The sequence below is a fragment of the Antennarius striatus genome, chromosome 15 (assembly GCF_040054535.1).
Source record: "Antennarius striatus isolate MH-2024 chromosome 15, ASM4005453v1, whole genome shotgun sequence".
NCBI classification, from domain to species: domain Eukaryota; kingdom Metazoa; phylum Chordata; class Actinopteri; order Lophiiformes; family Antennariidae; genus Antennarius; species Antennarius striatus.
The window spans coordinates 7,668,943-7,685,397 of NC_090790.1; the positions used below are offsets into that span (position 1 = coordinate 7,668,943).

A 16,455-nucleotide genomic window follows, 5' to 3' on the forward strand; every position below is an offset into this window, starting at 1 on the left:
AGCGGCTTATAATTGTACTGGTACATTTTGAGTCAGCAAAGGCAAAGTGACAAGGTCACTCAGCTTTTCTTTCTTTTTTTTTTTTTTTAAATTAACCCTAACTTCAGTTCTTTGATAAGGAGCCTGGTATAAGTCATTGGTGTGAAAAATCAAGGCATATATCCTGCAGTGTCTCCAACTGTGTCACTCTTGGCACTGTTTTGAAAGACCTGCCATGAAGAGTTTCACCTGCTAGCCAACAAGCAGCTGCAGCATGATTCCTGTGGAAATTTAATTTGAGATGCTGCCTATTCCTTATATCAACAGACTCAAATGAAGTGATGTTAGGGAAGGCAGAAGTGCATAACTTTTTTTTTCCTGCCACAGTAACAAAGCATTAATAATCTGTTAACTAGGGCATCTTTTTTTCCCAATAACAGCCATTAGTCAAGAGCATTACTGCAGTGACTGATGATTTCAAACAGCCAAACCGAAGGAAGAAGGAAGAGGTTCAGGGACGGATTGAATGGGACAGTTGAAACAATAAATCTGAGGACTTAAGGTGTATGACATAAATAAACCCTCAGACTACTCCATGATAAAAAATAATATGCATTGATACTGCATTCATCTAAGTCACAACTAGTAACATGAATTAAGCCTTTATTTGGAAGTATCCCAGAAAAAACCCCCCCAAAAAACAGAAAAAAGATTATGACTAAATTTGGATTTCACTACTGGACAAATATTATTCATTCTGTTAATGTTTAAAGAGGTCATGTAATGTAAAATGTAATTCCTGTATGGATATATTTGGCTGAATAACACCCTTAACAAAGGTATTTTTATACCAGTCATCCTCTGGGGTGCTTTACTAGTCAATCCTGTGTCAATATTAAAATAATTATGTACAGCGCCAGCAAAACCTTGAACATCGTTGTAATGGAGGAGGTCATTATCAACTTAGAGACTGATGTGAGATGCATTTAAATAGATATTTGATTTACTTTTGCATGATTAAAAAAAAATTCTGCGTCGTACTTGCAAAATTACCAAATGTCAATTCAGATGAATAATTTTGAGTTTGTCAGCTGACAGCGTTAAAGTTAGATTTTATTTTTCTCCAGCTCCTAGCATAATGAGATTGAAGAGCATTGTATTCTAAATGTAATGCTACAGTGATTGTTGTTGATTCTCTGAGTAATGTGTATGTTTTTCCTCTAAGTCATAGGTATCCAAGTTTCTTATAGAATCTGAAAATCACAAGTTATAGAGAGCAAAGGCAAAAGTGAAGTTTGACATTACTAAGTAAAATGCTCCTTTTTTTCTGTTACAAGGGGAACATGTGTGAATCCCTATGTCAAGTGAAAGCTTCTAATCCTGTTCATGTTCAAGTCACAATACTGGTAAGTGCACAGGATCAATACTGCAGTTCATGTACCTGCTGTTGAGAAATCTTAAGCATTACATTTCAAGTTTGAGAAATGACATTTACTAAGTCCAACTTTATTGTTGAGCAATCTTTTTGTTTTTGCACAAAGACACAAGCTAAATTTTATCAGATCTGCCCTTACTGACTGATACTTTCGCAAGGATTTGTAATTCCAATGTGGAATATTTACTGCTGAAGTAACCCAGTGTCCACTTTAGAATAATTAAAAATTCCTTATGTGTAATTTAAAATGAGATTCATCTGGCTAATGTCCGGCTACTCACTGCCAATGTGAAGGTAAATGGTGTCGCGCCTCTCTCCGTGCGGGTTCTGAAAACAGCTGTAGAGTCCATTGTGGCCCAGGTCCACTTCAGTCAGCATCAGTCTAGGACCCTCTAGGCGGTGCTGGGCCTTCACATCTGTTCCGTTCACCTTCCATGACACTGATGCATCACTGGCCAGGGAGCCACACTGCATGGTGACATCACTGCCCATTCTCTCATACTGGTTCCTGGCAACTGAAAAGAGTCAGAGGCAAAGATAAAATGTTAGTGATATGAACAGCTATAAAAAGTGAAATACATGAAGGATTAGGAGGTTCTATTAGTGCATTCCGGCTTCTCACAAGTAAAAGCAGACAGTCAAATTCAAAGCCTCATAATCATATTAGGATGTTTGCAGATGTTTTCTGAACGTTCTGTCATATTTGGTTCTTGCAGCAAGAATCAGATAGCAAATAATCTTTTTTCATGCAATGAGTGTGATTTGGGTTCACCTGAGACTTGAAAAAATATTTATATTTTTCCTTTATAATGTAAGATGTTTTGCCAGAGATGAAAGATGGAAGGAATAACAATCATTTTCTCATGTAATCTTTAATCATTCTATCAAATGACCTCACAACTGACACCATCGCTGCCTTGTTCCATGGGTTGAAAAGGTTTGCAGCGACCATGACCACACAGGGTAAATGGTATATGTGGGCTTAATGTGAATGTGAACCAGGACACTGAGGTGAGTGGTCCCGCTCTGCTTAAGAATCCCATGGGCAACGTCATGATCACAGGGATTAGAGAGCTGTGATTAATGCTTAAACACAGGGGAAGAACAGGAACAACAAGAAATAACTATAACCAATCAATAAAACATTGATCGACGTCTTAAGGAAAGCCCCCTTTTATGAGTGAAATGGGGAAAGAAGAGCCCCCCCTTGGCCTGGGATCAAATGCTGTCAAGATCTTAGTCTTGCTCTGATGTCTCTCCCCCTGTCTTTGCTTCTGGTGACCAGTCACCCCCCTCTCCTCTTTTTCACTGCAATTCCTCAGTGGTACCTCTGCAGATACAGACATCACCTTTGTGTTTCATATGTCTTTCACATCCCACAAACACATGAAGCAGGATCACCACGCCAATTGATTACATTAGTAATACATTAGTTACAGGCTCCTTTTCTCTTTATCCACTGTTACTCTTTGCTCTCATTCCACATCTTTCTTTCTAAGATTTTTTTTTTTAGCTCTTCCATCCATTCTAGTTTTTCCACACTTTCTGTCTCCATTTCTAGATAATGTGTGCGCATATGCATGGGGATGGAGAGAAATGCCACTTCTTTGATCTCCTCCTTCGTAAATTTACTCTGAATGGATTTTGGACTTTATTTACATAAAAATGTCTTTCATTCTGGCAAAAGAGCCACATAGCTTTACTTTGATATCAGCTTTGATGATGATGATGCCCTTGTGCTTTATGTGACAAGTTTGAGGAGAAGGGGATTGGAGAAGAGAAGAGAAGAGAAGAGAAGAGAAGGGAAGGGAAGGGAAGGGAAGGGAAGGGAAGAGAAGAGAAGAGAAGAGAAGAGAAGGGAAGGGAAGGGAAGGGAAGGGAAGGGAAGGGAAGGGAAGGGAAGGGAAGAGAAGAGAAGAGAAGAGAAGAGAAGAGAAGAGAAGAGAAGAGAAGAGAAGAGAAGTATATAGTTTTTTGAAATCATATTTATTCATGGAAGCCATGAATTTTCTATTCATCAGATATTTACTTTCTACTGCACTTAATGATATTCCTATTGTCTTGCTCATCATAAAAATATGAATCATGAATCACATATAAATACACAAAAAAGAAGCATTATTTTTCCAAATATATTAATTTGCCTTGTGGATCTGGACAAGGTATTCGACCATGTCCCTCGGGCTATATTGTGGGGAGTGCTTCAGGAGTTAGGGTTAGAACGTGGTTCACATTCCCAGCAGTAAGTCCGACCTGTTCCAGCTGCATGTTGGACTTCAGCAGGGTTACCCTCTATCACTGGTTCTGTTCCTAATTTTTATGGACAGAATTTCTAGGTGCAGCCAGGATCCAGAGGGAGTCCCGTTTGGGGACCAAAGGATTTCATCTCTGCTTTTTTCAGACAATGTTGTCCTGTTGGCCTCATCAAACCTGAACCTTCAGCGTGCACTGGGACGATTTGCAGGTGAGTGTGACGCAAGTAGGATGAGGATCAGCACCTCTAAATCCAAGGCCATGGTTCTCGACCGGAAAAGGAATGGTGTGCATCCTTCAGGTTGGTGGAAAAAGTCTTTGCCCTAAGTGGAGGAGTGAAAGTATCTTAGGGTCTTGTTCAGGAGTGAGCGAAGGATGGAACGTGACATTGATAGACAAATCGTTGCAGCGTCTGCAGTGATGTGATCGCTGTATAGGTCTGTCGTGGTGAAGAAGGAGCTGAATTGCAAGACGAAGCTCTCTGTTTACCGGTCAATCTACATTCCTACTGTCACCTATGATCATGAGCTTTGGGTCATGACCAAAAGGACAAGATCTTCGGTACAAGCGGCTGACATGAGTTTCCTCATTTCCTCCGTAAAGTGGCTGGGTGCACCCTTAGAGATAGGAGCTCAGTCACCAGGGAGGAGCTCGGAGTAGAGTCGCTGCTCCACCGCCTTGAGCGTAGCCAGCTGCAGTGGCTCGGGCATCTGTTCTGGATGCCACCTGGGCGCATCCCTGGGGAGGTGTTCCGGGCATGTCCTACCGGGAGGAGATCTCGAGGAAGACCTAGGACACGCTGGAGGGACTATGTCTCTCGGCTGGCCTGGGAACACCTCGGGATCCTCCCGGAGGAGCTGGAGGAGGTGTCTGGGGAGAAGGAAGTATGGGCATCCCTCCTGAGACTGTTGCCTCCGCGACCTCGTGGGTTGAAGATGGATGGATAGACTGATCACAAGTTGGATGCTGTTTCCGGAAATATTTGATGTTTATAATCAGACACATGCTTTTGCAAAAATGCCAAATTTAGTAAATATGATAAAAATAAAAGCAAATAAAACAAATAAAAGCACATTTATATATGATTTATTTTTTAATTATTCATCGGAAGGCTCAATTAACACACCAGTTTGAAAAAAAATTGCAATTATTTTGTGATTTAGGTTTTCCATGGTGGAACAAATTCATTGTTCCTGTAATTCTTGTAATGTTGACAATAACTCATTAGGTTTGAAAGCAATGTAATTGGAATTAAGCATATTTAATGAACAAAACAAAGAATTTAAAATGCAACACATAGTGCTTCAGACAGGTGTATGACTACACATTCATCTCCTTCTGTCGCTGCTTTAGCCATCTGCCGCAATCATCTTTTCCGAGTTATCCTCACTGTCTATTTCCCTTATCTTGTTTTCCAAATGCATATCTCCCCTGTATATCTATATTCCCTCTACATCGCTTCCTCTCCCTCTCACCTTGCTTCCTCTGAACTCTCCTGAAACTTTGGCATTCATCAGTAGTGTATTACATATCATGAGTATTCTGCACACACACAACACGTGCATAATCCACCTTATACCAACAGCAGAAACACAGGAGATACAATTACAAGTACACTCACATTCTCACACGCACACCGGCTCCCACACTACTCTGCATAATGTCCTCCTCCCTCATCAGCATACAGGCAACCTGGCCTAATATTCATAATGGCATTGAGCTCAAGTGCTATTGATCTCTTGATAATATACAGAGCATCATAAGTAGCCTTACAGTTCCCTACCAAATGAGAAAAAGAGTTATAAATGTCCTTCACAAAGAGGCAACTTTGGTCTCTAGTTCATTATTCTACAAATTTCTGTTGAGTCCAACTGACATGGCCTCTCATGAATAAACAAGCCAATGACCCTCCTATGGCAAAGCACATAACCTATTTTCAAACAAAGATGGGGTTTGTGTCCTTCTGATTAGTGCAAAGAGTAATACTGGTGATAAAATGATGATTAAAAACCAAAGATAAATATTTTTTAAATTGTATATACTGATCTGATCCCCGAAGGGAACTTAAGTGCACACTCTAGTTAGTAAATATTTCAAATGCATGCATACCTGTTAGTTTGTACAGGCCCATGTAGCACACGCACACACACTCGCGGGGGCCTGTAGGCATGCAAGGGGATGTAGAGTGATGGGCAGCATCTTTGTGGAGCGCCCAAATGAGCATTGTAAAGGGGGACGGCGCCTTGCTCAAGGGCACCTCTGCAGTGCTCCAGAGGTGAATTGACACCTCACACTGTCAGCTCACACTCCGGGTGTTTTTTTTGGAGGGGAGCGGGAATCAAACTGTCAATCTTAGGAACATTGGACAATAATATAATAGTAGTATGTTATACTATTATATTGCAAATTATTCACAAAGCATTTTGTTCTTATTTTTGAAAGACATTGAGATCCAACACTGAACTGTAAAAGTTGCACATATATTTTTAAAAAATAATATGTATTATATATATATATATATATATATATATATGTATATATGTATATATATTAACACATACAGTGCACAGTCGCGCATGTGTGCATCAAAGCTCACGACTTCACTGCATTGCGGATTTTTGGTAAGCAGTAACCTGATACTGCGCATGCATTCTATTGGCTGACGGTATCTGGAAGTGCGCTATGTTCTGTGAGTCTTGGACTTACATGAGACACAAAAGTTCCTTCAACAGTCGATAAGAGTTTGGAAAAGGTAATACGGTTAGAGGATGGTTTAATATCAGTAAGAGGAGGGTCACAAACGTTTAAATTACCGTAGATAATAAGATAAATAGTTTGTCGCTCTATCATCGAATTCATTAATCGCGTGTGGTTCCTGGAATGCATTAACTGCAAAGAACGAGGGCGCACTGTATATACTTTCACTCCTACTACAATTTTCAAATCTCAACACAGTTAAAACTTGTAGTATTTCTTGTGCAACCTCTTACAGGTAATGGCCTGAATTAACACTCAGCAAAAATATCTTTCAGTGCGACATCCACATTTTTAGTGGCAACATCGTGTAATTAATTGGCTTAGTGAAGAACTTGTTAAGAGATAGTAGCTATTTTTAACTGCTCTGGATGACGGAGCACCTTTGCTCAAGAAAGCCAATCTTAAATTAATTAAAGCAATTCCTTAGTAACAATGTATTTAGTATGCTAAAAGAGGGTGTGAAATTTTATATATCCAAAAATAAAGAGTGAAAGCAGAAGCAATAATTGCTTTCTGTTTTATGTGTTTGTCTGTCTGTCTATCTGTCAGTCTACCTACCTACCTGCATACCCTCTCACCCACCCATCCATCCATCCATCCATCCATCCATCCAACCATCCATCCATCCATCCATCCATCCATCCATCCATCCATCCATCCATGTCTGTCTGTCTTACTGTCTGTCTGTGTCTGTATCAATATTAATTACAAACTAATTAATTAAAACTTCTGTTATAGTAACATTATTGAATTCACCAGACCATTCTGGTGGTATCATGCAAAAAAAATCAACACTGCCCAACCTAATAACTGAATTATAATTCAAAATTCAGCATAACATTGTCAATGTATGACACAGAAAATGCATAATTTAACCTTATGTATATTCCATGTATTCTTTATACACACAAACAAGAGACATGATTTTACATTGCTAGCTTCAAGAACAGCTTCAAAATTTTAAGAATTTCTTTTCACACAAATATTTTTGCATTCTTCACTATCGGTTTAATTTGCTACAGTCTTTATATGCAGTCATCAATCAATCAATCTACTTTTATTTGTATAGCGTTTAATCACATCTGAAGACATTTCAAAGTGCTTTACAGCTAGAAAGCCAACAATGCCCTCAAGAGCAAGCATAAGCGACAGTGGCGGGGAAAACTCCCTCATTGAGGAAGAAACTCTGGGCAGGACCCAGGCTCTAGAGGGCGGTCATCCGCCTTGACCTGTTGTTGGGAGAGAGAAATACATTGGGGAAAAAGATAGGTCAAGTAAAAGAGACAGAGGGAGAGAGAGAGAGAGAGAGAGAGAGAGAGAGAGAGAGAGAGAGAGAGAGAGAGAGAGAGAGAGAGAGAGAGAGAGAGAGAGAGAGAGAGAGAGAGAGAGAGAGAGAGAGAGAGAGAGAGAGAGAGAGAGAGAGAGAGAGAGAGAGAGAGAGAGAGAGAGAGAGAGAGAGAGAGAGAGAGAGAGAGAGAGAGAGGTAGATAGCGCCGGTTTGAGTTATTTAAATAATATAGCAGACTACAGCTACAGGTGTTTGCAAATACAGGAAAGTTGGACAGTTTTATTCATAACACAATTCTTCAGGGCACTGAGGTTATTGTAGTTCTTATGCAGCACTGCAATGTTTTCCCAAAGCAGAACCACACAGTGCTAAGATACTGTCATGCTGTGAGATCAGTGGTGCCAAGACCTGCAGGGCATGACAAGCGCACATCTCTGTCCACAGGCTTTTGAAAGAATCATGAAAACACATACAATTTCTCACAATCACATGGGCAATGAACTGCCTATTGCATGGACCTTTTAATAAACCAACATGACTGATGAGCCAAATAAACGCCCATGCATACAGTTTGAAATCTAACCCTAACCCTAACAAAAAAATCCACATTTTCATCCTTTTATTACATTTAATATTTGAATTACTGTGAGTAAACCAGAGAGGTCAATTAAGCAACTTTCCTATGGGCCAAGTCTGAGCAGATTTTTAAATTAGTTAATACTACTAGATTTAATTGTTCACACATTCAATTGTTCACACGTCAAGGGGCTATTACAACTTTCAAAGGCAGAATCAACAAATGTCGAATTGATGAATTGAGGATACTGTATTCAAAGAAAATTTCATCTCAAAATCTCACCAAAATCCCATCTTTCTATCTGCCACGGTTCTGGAGATATTTGGTGGATGGACGGATGGATAAACTAACACTGACAATTACAATACATTACCACCTTGGAGGATGTAAACATAAAGTTGTGACTAGGGATGAGCGAGTACACCACTACCTGTATCTGCATCTGTATCTGTTCAACCATCTAGTCTAAAATTGATATGGATTGATCAGAAGTTGCTATTTATTGTTTATTTTAAAAATATTTACAAAACAGCCACAGAAATGAGATTCAATGCTTTTGTTCACAATAGTAAAGGAACTATTTACAGAAGAAGTATTTTATGAAGCCAGAACATGAAATACATTAATAATACAACGCATGCAATAGGAAATTATGAACTACAAAGTATGCATGAACAAGAATTGTCATACTCAACACAACTTTCTATTTTTTTCTTTTTCTTTTAAATTTTAAATTTTGTTTTTATGATCAAAAACACTTTTTTTCAACCATTTATTTATTTTAACCACCTAATTTTCAGCCATTTTTTCCCCACAAATACTTAAAGTTTATTAAGGTGTTTGTGTGTCTGTCTGTTTGTGCATATGCATGTGACTGAGTGACTTTGTGAGAGGGAGAAAGAAAGAGAGAGAGTGCGTGTGTGTGTGTGTGCGAGTTTGTGCATGTGCAAACTGAAGAAAATCTAAGAACAACAACATCAGCTATATTCACTGTAGCTACATTCACTCTGCCATGCACAGAGAGATCAGTCAATGTCTGTGTGTGTGTGATAATGGGGCAGTGTCCCTGTAGTGTTTCTGTAGGGGGGGGGGGCGCTGTGTGTGACTGGCCAATCACAGAGCGTGAAGACAGCAGTTCTGAGGATTTTCCTTCAGCTATGCCAGCTGGGATAGTCTCTAGCTCCCCGTTACCCGCTCAAGCAGAGAATGAATGAATGAATGAATGAACGAGCACAAGTTTTGACGAGTTTTACTCGTACCATGCCAGTACTCGTCAAAAATGCGTTATCCGTTCCAGATACTTGTCTCAAACGAGTACAAGGCTCAACCCTAGTTGAGACATTAGTGGTATCTACACATACTGAGCTAAAACACATCACTCTCTATGTATAGATCTTTCTAGCAACCACACTGATGTATTTATATTGTGGAGCACTAGTTGTGTGATCCTGTTTGCGTGTGCATGGATTTCAATTTACAGAATAAACCCTGTGTAAGTAACACAGATATTTTATAGTTCCAAATATCTGACTTTGCTCATCTTTGTAAGGATGTGAGGTTTAAGGTGTGGGAGCTGCCAGCTCTCAGTTATGATGCAACTCCACAACAGTAGCGTGAAATGAAATTGAAGCTCTGGGCTAGCATTCTGATTTAAGATTTCGAGAGTGTTGTAGTTGTGTCCGCAATGTGTTTATGTGTCCGTGACAGTGTTGTCCATGCACATGCATGCTCGCACACAATTTTCAATGTGCTTTTGCATAGCTTTGTCTACAACGATGTGTGCCTGTCCCCGCTTTAAGCCCTACTTGTGGATTCATTGGAATGCATGCACATATCAGACTGTGTTGCTCTCCACCCAAGCTGCAGCTCACTTGTACATTTATCAATGAATTACATTTGTATGCCTTTGGCGAGCTGTGCCTTTGGAAAGTCCAACTGTGAAATATTGGATTGGCTTGACAAAAATAGAACCCTGGAGAATTGTGCGTTAAGTTTAGATGATCAAATTCTTTTACTTTTATCCTTTTACTGTCTGGACTACATACACCAGTATAGATACACAATATTTTTTGCTTGCTTTTTTTTTTGGAATGAGATGTTTTACTTGTTTTTACCCCTGCGTCAAAGCGGTGATGTATTGTAATTGTCAGTGTTCGTATGTTCGTGTGGTTGTTCGTCCGATTACTCGGGCGGCACAGGGGATGGAAATGAGATGATGACCTTGACCTTGAGTCAGGTGCATGAGTCAGGTCAAGGTCAAATTTCAACTTTTGTACACTCAGGAACCGAATAAGATAGAAAGACAAGCGAGAAGCCCAGTGTGAGTAAGACTCTAGATCAAAGCTAGTGTTTTGATCTACCTATGCACTAGCTTTGATCTATGGTCTCACTCACACTGGCCTTCTCCATGTGCACTAGTCTATGCACTAGTCAGGTATTACTTTCAGGGTACCCTGAACTACTCTGAAAGTAGGTCAAGGTAAGTCCCGGGATGTTGAAGTCTCTGACTGCCTTGGTTCTAGTTTTCATTTTGATTGAAAAAAAAAAAGAAGACTTTTTTTTAAAATTCTGTTGCTGTTTGACATAACACAAAGTTTACATTAAAAACAGATGCATAAATCCTAACCTATTGCATATTTTTATTTAAATTTTAGAAACATACAAATTTATTTTACTAACTTTTCCTAAGGCATAACCAGCCAAACTCTTGAACAAATTATCATTTCTATTGAGAGATAAAGGCTTTTTAGTTGTATCAAAAAAATATTCAAATGACGATATACTAATGAATGAGTCCTTCAGGAGTAGCTTGAGAAAACAATGTAAGTCTTATAAAAACATTTATTGAAAAAAGAAATGCTAAATTTCATCTTAATTTCTAAAATTGCTAAATTTGGGCAGTGTTATAAATCATACAAGTACTGAATTCCTACGTTTCTGAAGGATGCTGAATCAAACAAAATATTTATGAGATGGCACTGACTGAGTTGTTTTTCAAGGCCTCTGATCCTACAGTTTTGATCTTCACTTGTAAATTCATTGTCTTCTAATCATATCCTCTCCCCCTCAGATTCATTCTTGGATTTATTTCATGACACTGGTCAGCTACAGGCCGTTAAATAGATAATTCTGTTGAAAATGATGTCCACTATCTCAAAAGTGCATTGCCTGGATTTGAATAGCAAAGGGCTAAAAAACAAATCCAGCAGTAGTAGGCAAGAGTCAGAAGCTTAGGGTATAATGATGTGGTTGAAAATGTTGAGCATGTTCTTCTTATCACTGATGACAAACATTCCACTAATGGAAGTGGTCACATTGCACTGCACGTATATTCACAATGTCCAAGTTCCATTTGATTATATAAAAAACAACAACACATGCAGTATTTTTTTATATGGAAATCAAAGGAAATCACATAAAAACTTGCTGAAAGTTTTTATGTGACTTACATGAAACACAAAAGTGCTTTGAACAGTCGATAAGAGTGTGGGAAAAGGTAATACGGATAGCAGGTGGTTTAATATCAGTGTGAGGAGGGTCATAAATGTTTAAATTCTAGTATGTTGGTTTCATTAGGTAAAGTGGAACACAGTCAACTATTATACTTCAGATACTAAGTATACTTGCTTGGACAGATACTAGGGTTGGGTAAATCTATGCTGAGAAACTAGACCCAATGCAATCACAGACTACGTGTACTATGCAAGTTATGTATACACTCCTTGACCTGACGGTAAATAACAAACATTCACACTTGTACTCCTACAATATCAACAAGAACTAATGCAGTCACAAACTGCAACATTCCGCAACACCCATGAATTCAAAATTTTACCCTGGCCTTACTCACATCGGTAAAAGATCAAAGCTAGACCTACTGTCATTGATCAAAACACTAGCTTTGATCTATGGTCTTACTCACACTGGCCTTCTCCCTCGTCTTTCTATCTTATCTGGTTCCTGAGTGTAAAAAAGTTGAAATTTGACTTTGACCTACTTTTCTCAAGGTCAAGGTCATCATCTCATTTCTATCCCCTTTGAGGCCAGAGTAATATGGTTTTTGTTTCATCTTTCTATCTGCAACAGTTGGGAAGATATTGGGTGGACATATGGACGAACGAACACACGAACACCGACAATTACAAAACATCACCGCTTTGAAGCGGGATGGACAAATACAGCTGTAAAATGTAAACTAAACACTTTCAGTTTCAGGTAGCTACACATGTTGCCTCACCATCATACTCAAAACAGTGTGAGGTTTATTATTTGTATACAATTCAGAGTGCAGCAAGAAGATTGTTTATTGAAAAAGGAAAGTCATTCACACATGATATACTGTATTTATGATATCAATTTACACTGATGTTTTGCCGTATTAATTATTGTGCAGGTGCCGTCAGCCAATAGAATTCACGTACAATATCACATGACTGCCTACCAAACTCCGCGATGAGGTGAAGTCGCGAGCGTTGATTTTTTTTTTTTTTTTTTTTGTGTCAGTGTGATAAATCTCCCCATTTATTTTTTGGGGCCTGTGGCCTGGCTCTGTAAAGCTGGGAATGAGAATTTTTTCACTCTTTGCTCCATTGATCAGGTTATAGAAAAATAATTGAGGGAATTCATGAAAATAAAGATGACTTGCAGTCCTAGAAATGCATATCCACATCATCTTAAAGTTTTGTGTACTGAGTGGAGGAGGTTGTGCATATCCTACAATGATAAGTTACCTAATTTTTTATTTTAATCTTAATTTTAATAGTTTGTCCCAGGCATACTAGTCCTACATCGGTCAGTGTGTAGCAGTGCTGAGAGTTCCCACATGGTCAGGGTGGGAAACAGTGAAAGCCTCACCACCCCCACAGTGATTTATAAACTGAGATCAGATTAACTTCTGTGTGACATAATAAGCATTGCAGTAAACTACTACTGACACCTTCATGGTAATATGCATATTAATACACATGTGCAGGTGCTCCGGTGCACGTGTAGCAAGTACTCAAATACTCTCTTGATTTATATTTCTCTCTCTCTCTCTCTCTCTCTCTCTCTCTCTAAACACACACACACACACACACACACACACACACACACACACACACACACACACACACACACACACACACACACAAACATACATAAAGGCCACACAGGTGGAAAAAAAACAAACTCTCTCAGAAATATGCACAAACATACACACTACTGCACCCACCCTCACACACACACCCTTATACTTCCTCTACAAACATCTTGGAATGAAGCTATCACTTTATCCTCTCCTGTCTCATTTCCCACAGAGAGATTAACATTCACACTCTCTCTGCATCTCGCCTCTCCTTTCATGTAAGCACTGAGACAGCTGCAGCTGTGTGAGGGTTTGTGTGTGTGTGTGTGTGTGTGTGTGTGTGTGTGTGTGTGTGTGTGTGTGTGTGTGTGTGTGTGTGTGTGTGTGTGTGTGTGCGTGCCTGCGCGCGTGTTTGTGTGCTCTATGTTCGTGTATGTGCATGAGTCAGGGCACTAACTCTCAAATAAATCAACTTCCTGTTTCCTGCTATCTCATGTCGGCCGAGCCGCACATTAGACATAGCGTATTGAGTTCATGCATGTGTGTCAGCCTGATCAATGTCCTCATCATCTGGCTCTGCGGAAGCAACTAGAGGAGACAGAAAGATTTGCAGGCATCGGGGGTTAATTGACACTTCACATTTTAAATGTCTGCATTCTGAGGAGAACATTTAGGCAGGGAAAGTAAGACGGGATGTAAAACAAAAGGAAAGACGGGGAGGATGGAGTGGAAAGATGAAGAGGAGAGGCCAGTAAGACAAAAGAAGGGACGGAGTATGGTTGAGAGAGGGGCAGTTAATATTTTACAAGCCTGGATTAGAGAGGTCATGAAATGAGGAATGGGAGAAGGATTCCTGAGAGCAGGCTACAGAGAGAAGAGAAAAGGAGTGGGACAGCTGGATAACACTTTGATCAGAAACATCTGCAGGTTTTTGCAGCAGAGGGGAAAAAACAGGCAGCGATGGCAAGAGAAACGACTACATCCTGCTTCATATGTTTGTCTGGACAGGTTTCAGGCTTGCCGTCAAAGTCCGGTTTGTTTTACTGTCTTAATCATCTTGGGTACAAATTGGGGTTTTTCACATTTTTAATCACATGGCTTTTGTCTACTGTTAGTAGGGGGCATCTTGGATGATTTTCCCTGCTGCAAGGGGCCAATGATGACCACAAAATTTCCATGCAACATTGACAACATAGTAACTTCAGAGAAATGAACGACCGGAGAAGCAAAGCCACACACGCATGCACGCACACACATGCATGCATACACACACACACACACACACACACACACACACACACACACACACACACACACACACACACACACACACACACACACACACACACACACACACACACACACACACACACACACACATACACACAGATAAAATGGTGTTGCTCATAGCAAATAAATAGTAAAACCACAAATAAATAGCAGTACTCTGTGAAAATGTCCACTTATTTTCCCTCTACTGTAGAATATTCCTACATATGGACTACACTTTCTGACCTTTACCTAAATTGAAACATTTTTTTAAAACTGATTGCATGGGTTTTGGTTTCCAACTTAATTCATGCTCCACATACGTAATCCATCATGCCGAGCATTTCCTTCCCATGATTGTTTTTGTTTGTTATTTTCGCATGCGAAATCAACAAAAGAACCCCATTTTACATCTAATTTACATTTACTTGACCTGTCACAACATTAGCAGTTGTCTCGGACCGGGTTGGCTGTCTCAGCTCAAAAGAAGCTGTAATTGTTTGGTTTAGAAAGAGACAGGCTGTAAGCATCCAAGACAGATTTATATTTGAGATATAAATTAAAGTTCTCAGTTCTCAGCCATAATTATGTTGTTTGCTTTTTCTATAATGAAGTGCATGTGAATAAATATTATCTTTAGAGGAAATAATTCATCAGAAATAGTAAAAAAAATACTCAATAGGAATGTTATCAGTGGCATTATTGTCACCTCTATAAAGAAGGATGACATATCCTTATTATCTGCTTTTATGACAAACCGTGCCTCTAATAAACATATTTCCGGACTCCCCTTTGGCAGGTCTGCATAATAATGATAATCACACGAAAGCCTGAAGACGCCTCCCTCGCTGTGCTAATCTTATTGTTTAATAACATGGCTTACATCTCCCTCATCCCTCCCAGCGAGCTAAACTCTGAAGGTCAGTGCTAATGCCATACTGATCATTTATTAACTTGAATGGAGGAATAGAGACAGAGAGAGAGAAATAACCAAGGAGCGGAGAAGGGCAAAAAAAGACTAAAAAGCATATATGAGGGGTCATTAAGAAATTTAACAAGGGGATGGGACAAAAGTGGTGAGCGGGTATAGCTGAGTGATAAAGGAGGAGAGGGTTTCATAGGAGAGATGAGAGGAGGAGGATGGGTAGAGAGATGGCTGCCTAATTAATGGACTGTAATATATGACAATATTCCTGGCTTCCAAGATAATATCAGCCAAAATTACAGCCTTCATCTCGGGCACACTGTGCAAATATACTGTGACCTTCATAGAGAAACTTAAGGGGCAGGGAATTTGAAAACTCTTGCCTGCAATAAAACGTTATGATAGCTCCAATTATGAAAGAGGTTGATGAAAAACATTGAGCCCTGCGCTCCACCCCCTTAAATCTGCTACCATCACTGTGGCGTAGAATCCAGGCCAGCTAAATGAGGAGTGTGATGTGATTTGCCTTGCAAAGTTGACTTAATTATACAGTATTACTGACAGTTATTTGGATTTATTTGTATCTAAAGAGGGGTTCAGTTCAAAATACTTATAGTGATTTTTATTAGGATTAAATGTGAGCTTTTATAAAAGTAAGCAGTTAGATAGGTTTTTCTGTTGAATGTAAAAACTCGCAACTTTACCTCATCGCAGATTTTTAGCAGGCGATCACATGATACCATACGTGAATTCTATTGGCTGACGGCATCCGGAAGTGTGCTCAGTTCCGTGAGTCTCGGACTTCCGTGAGACACAAAAGTGCTTTAAACAGTCGATAAGAGTTCATAAACGTTTAAATTACCGCAAATAATAAAATAGATAGTTTGTCGCTAAATCACGACAATGT

General features: G+C 39.4%; 1 protein-coding gene across 1 annotated transcript in view; it reads right to left on the minus strand.

Annotated features, from left to right (window-relative positions):
- cntfr (ciliary neurotrophic factor receptor) overlaps positions 1 to 16,455 on the minus strand; it is a 225,496-nt gene that overhangs the window by 82,041 nt on the left and 127,000 nt on the right. The window contains exon 4 of the mRNA XM_068335382.1: positions 1,696 to 1,929. Coding sequence (XP_068191483.1) covers positions 1,696 to 1,929 — 234 coding nt within the window. The remainder of the gene's footprint in view (positions 1 to 1,695; positions 1,930 to 16,455) is intronic.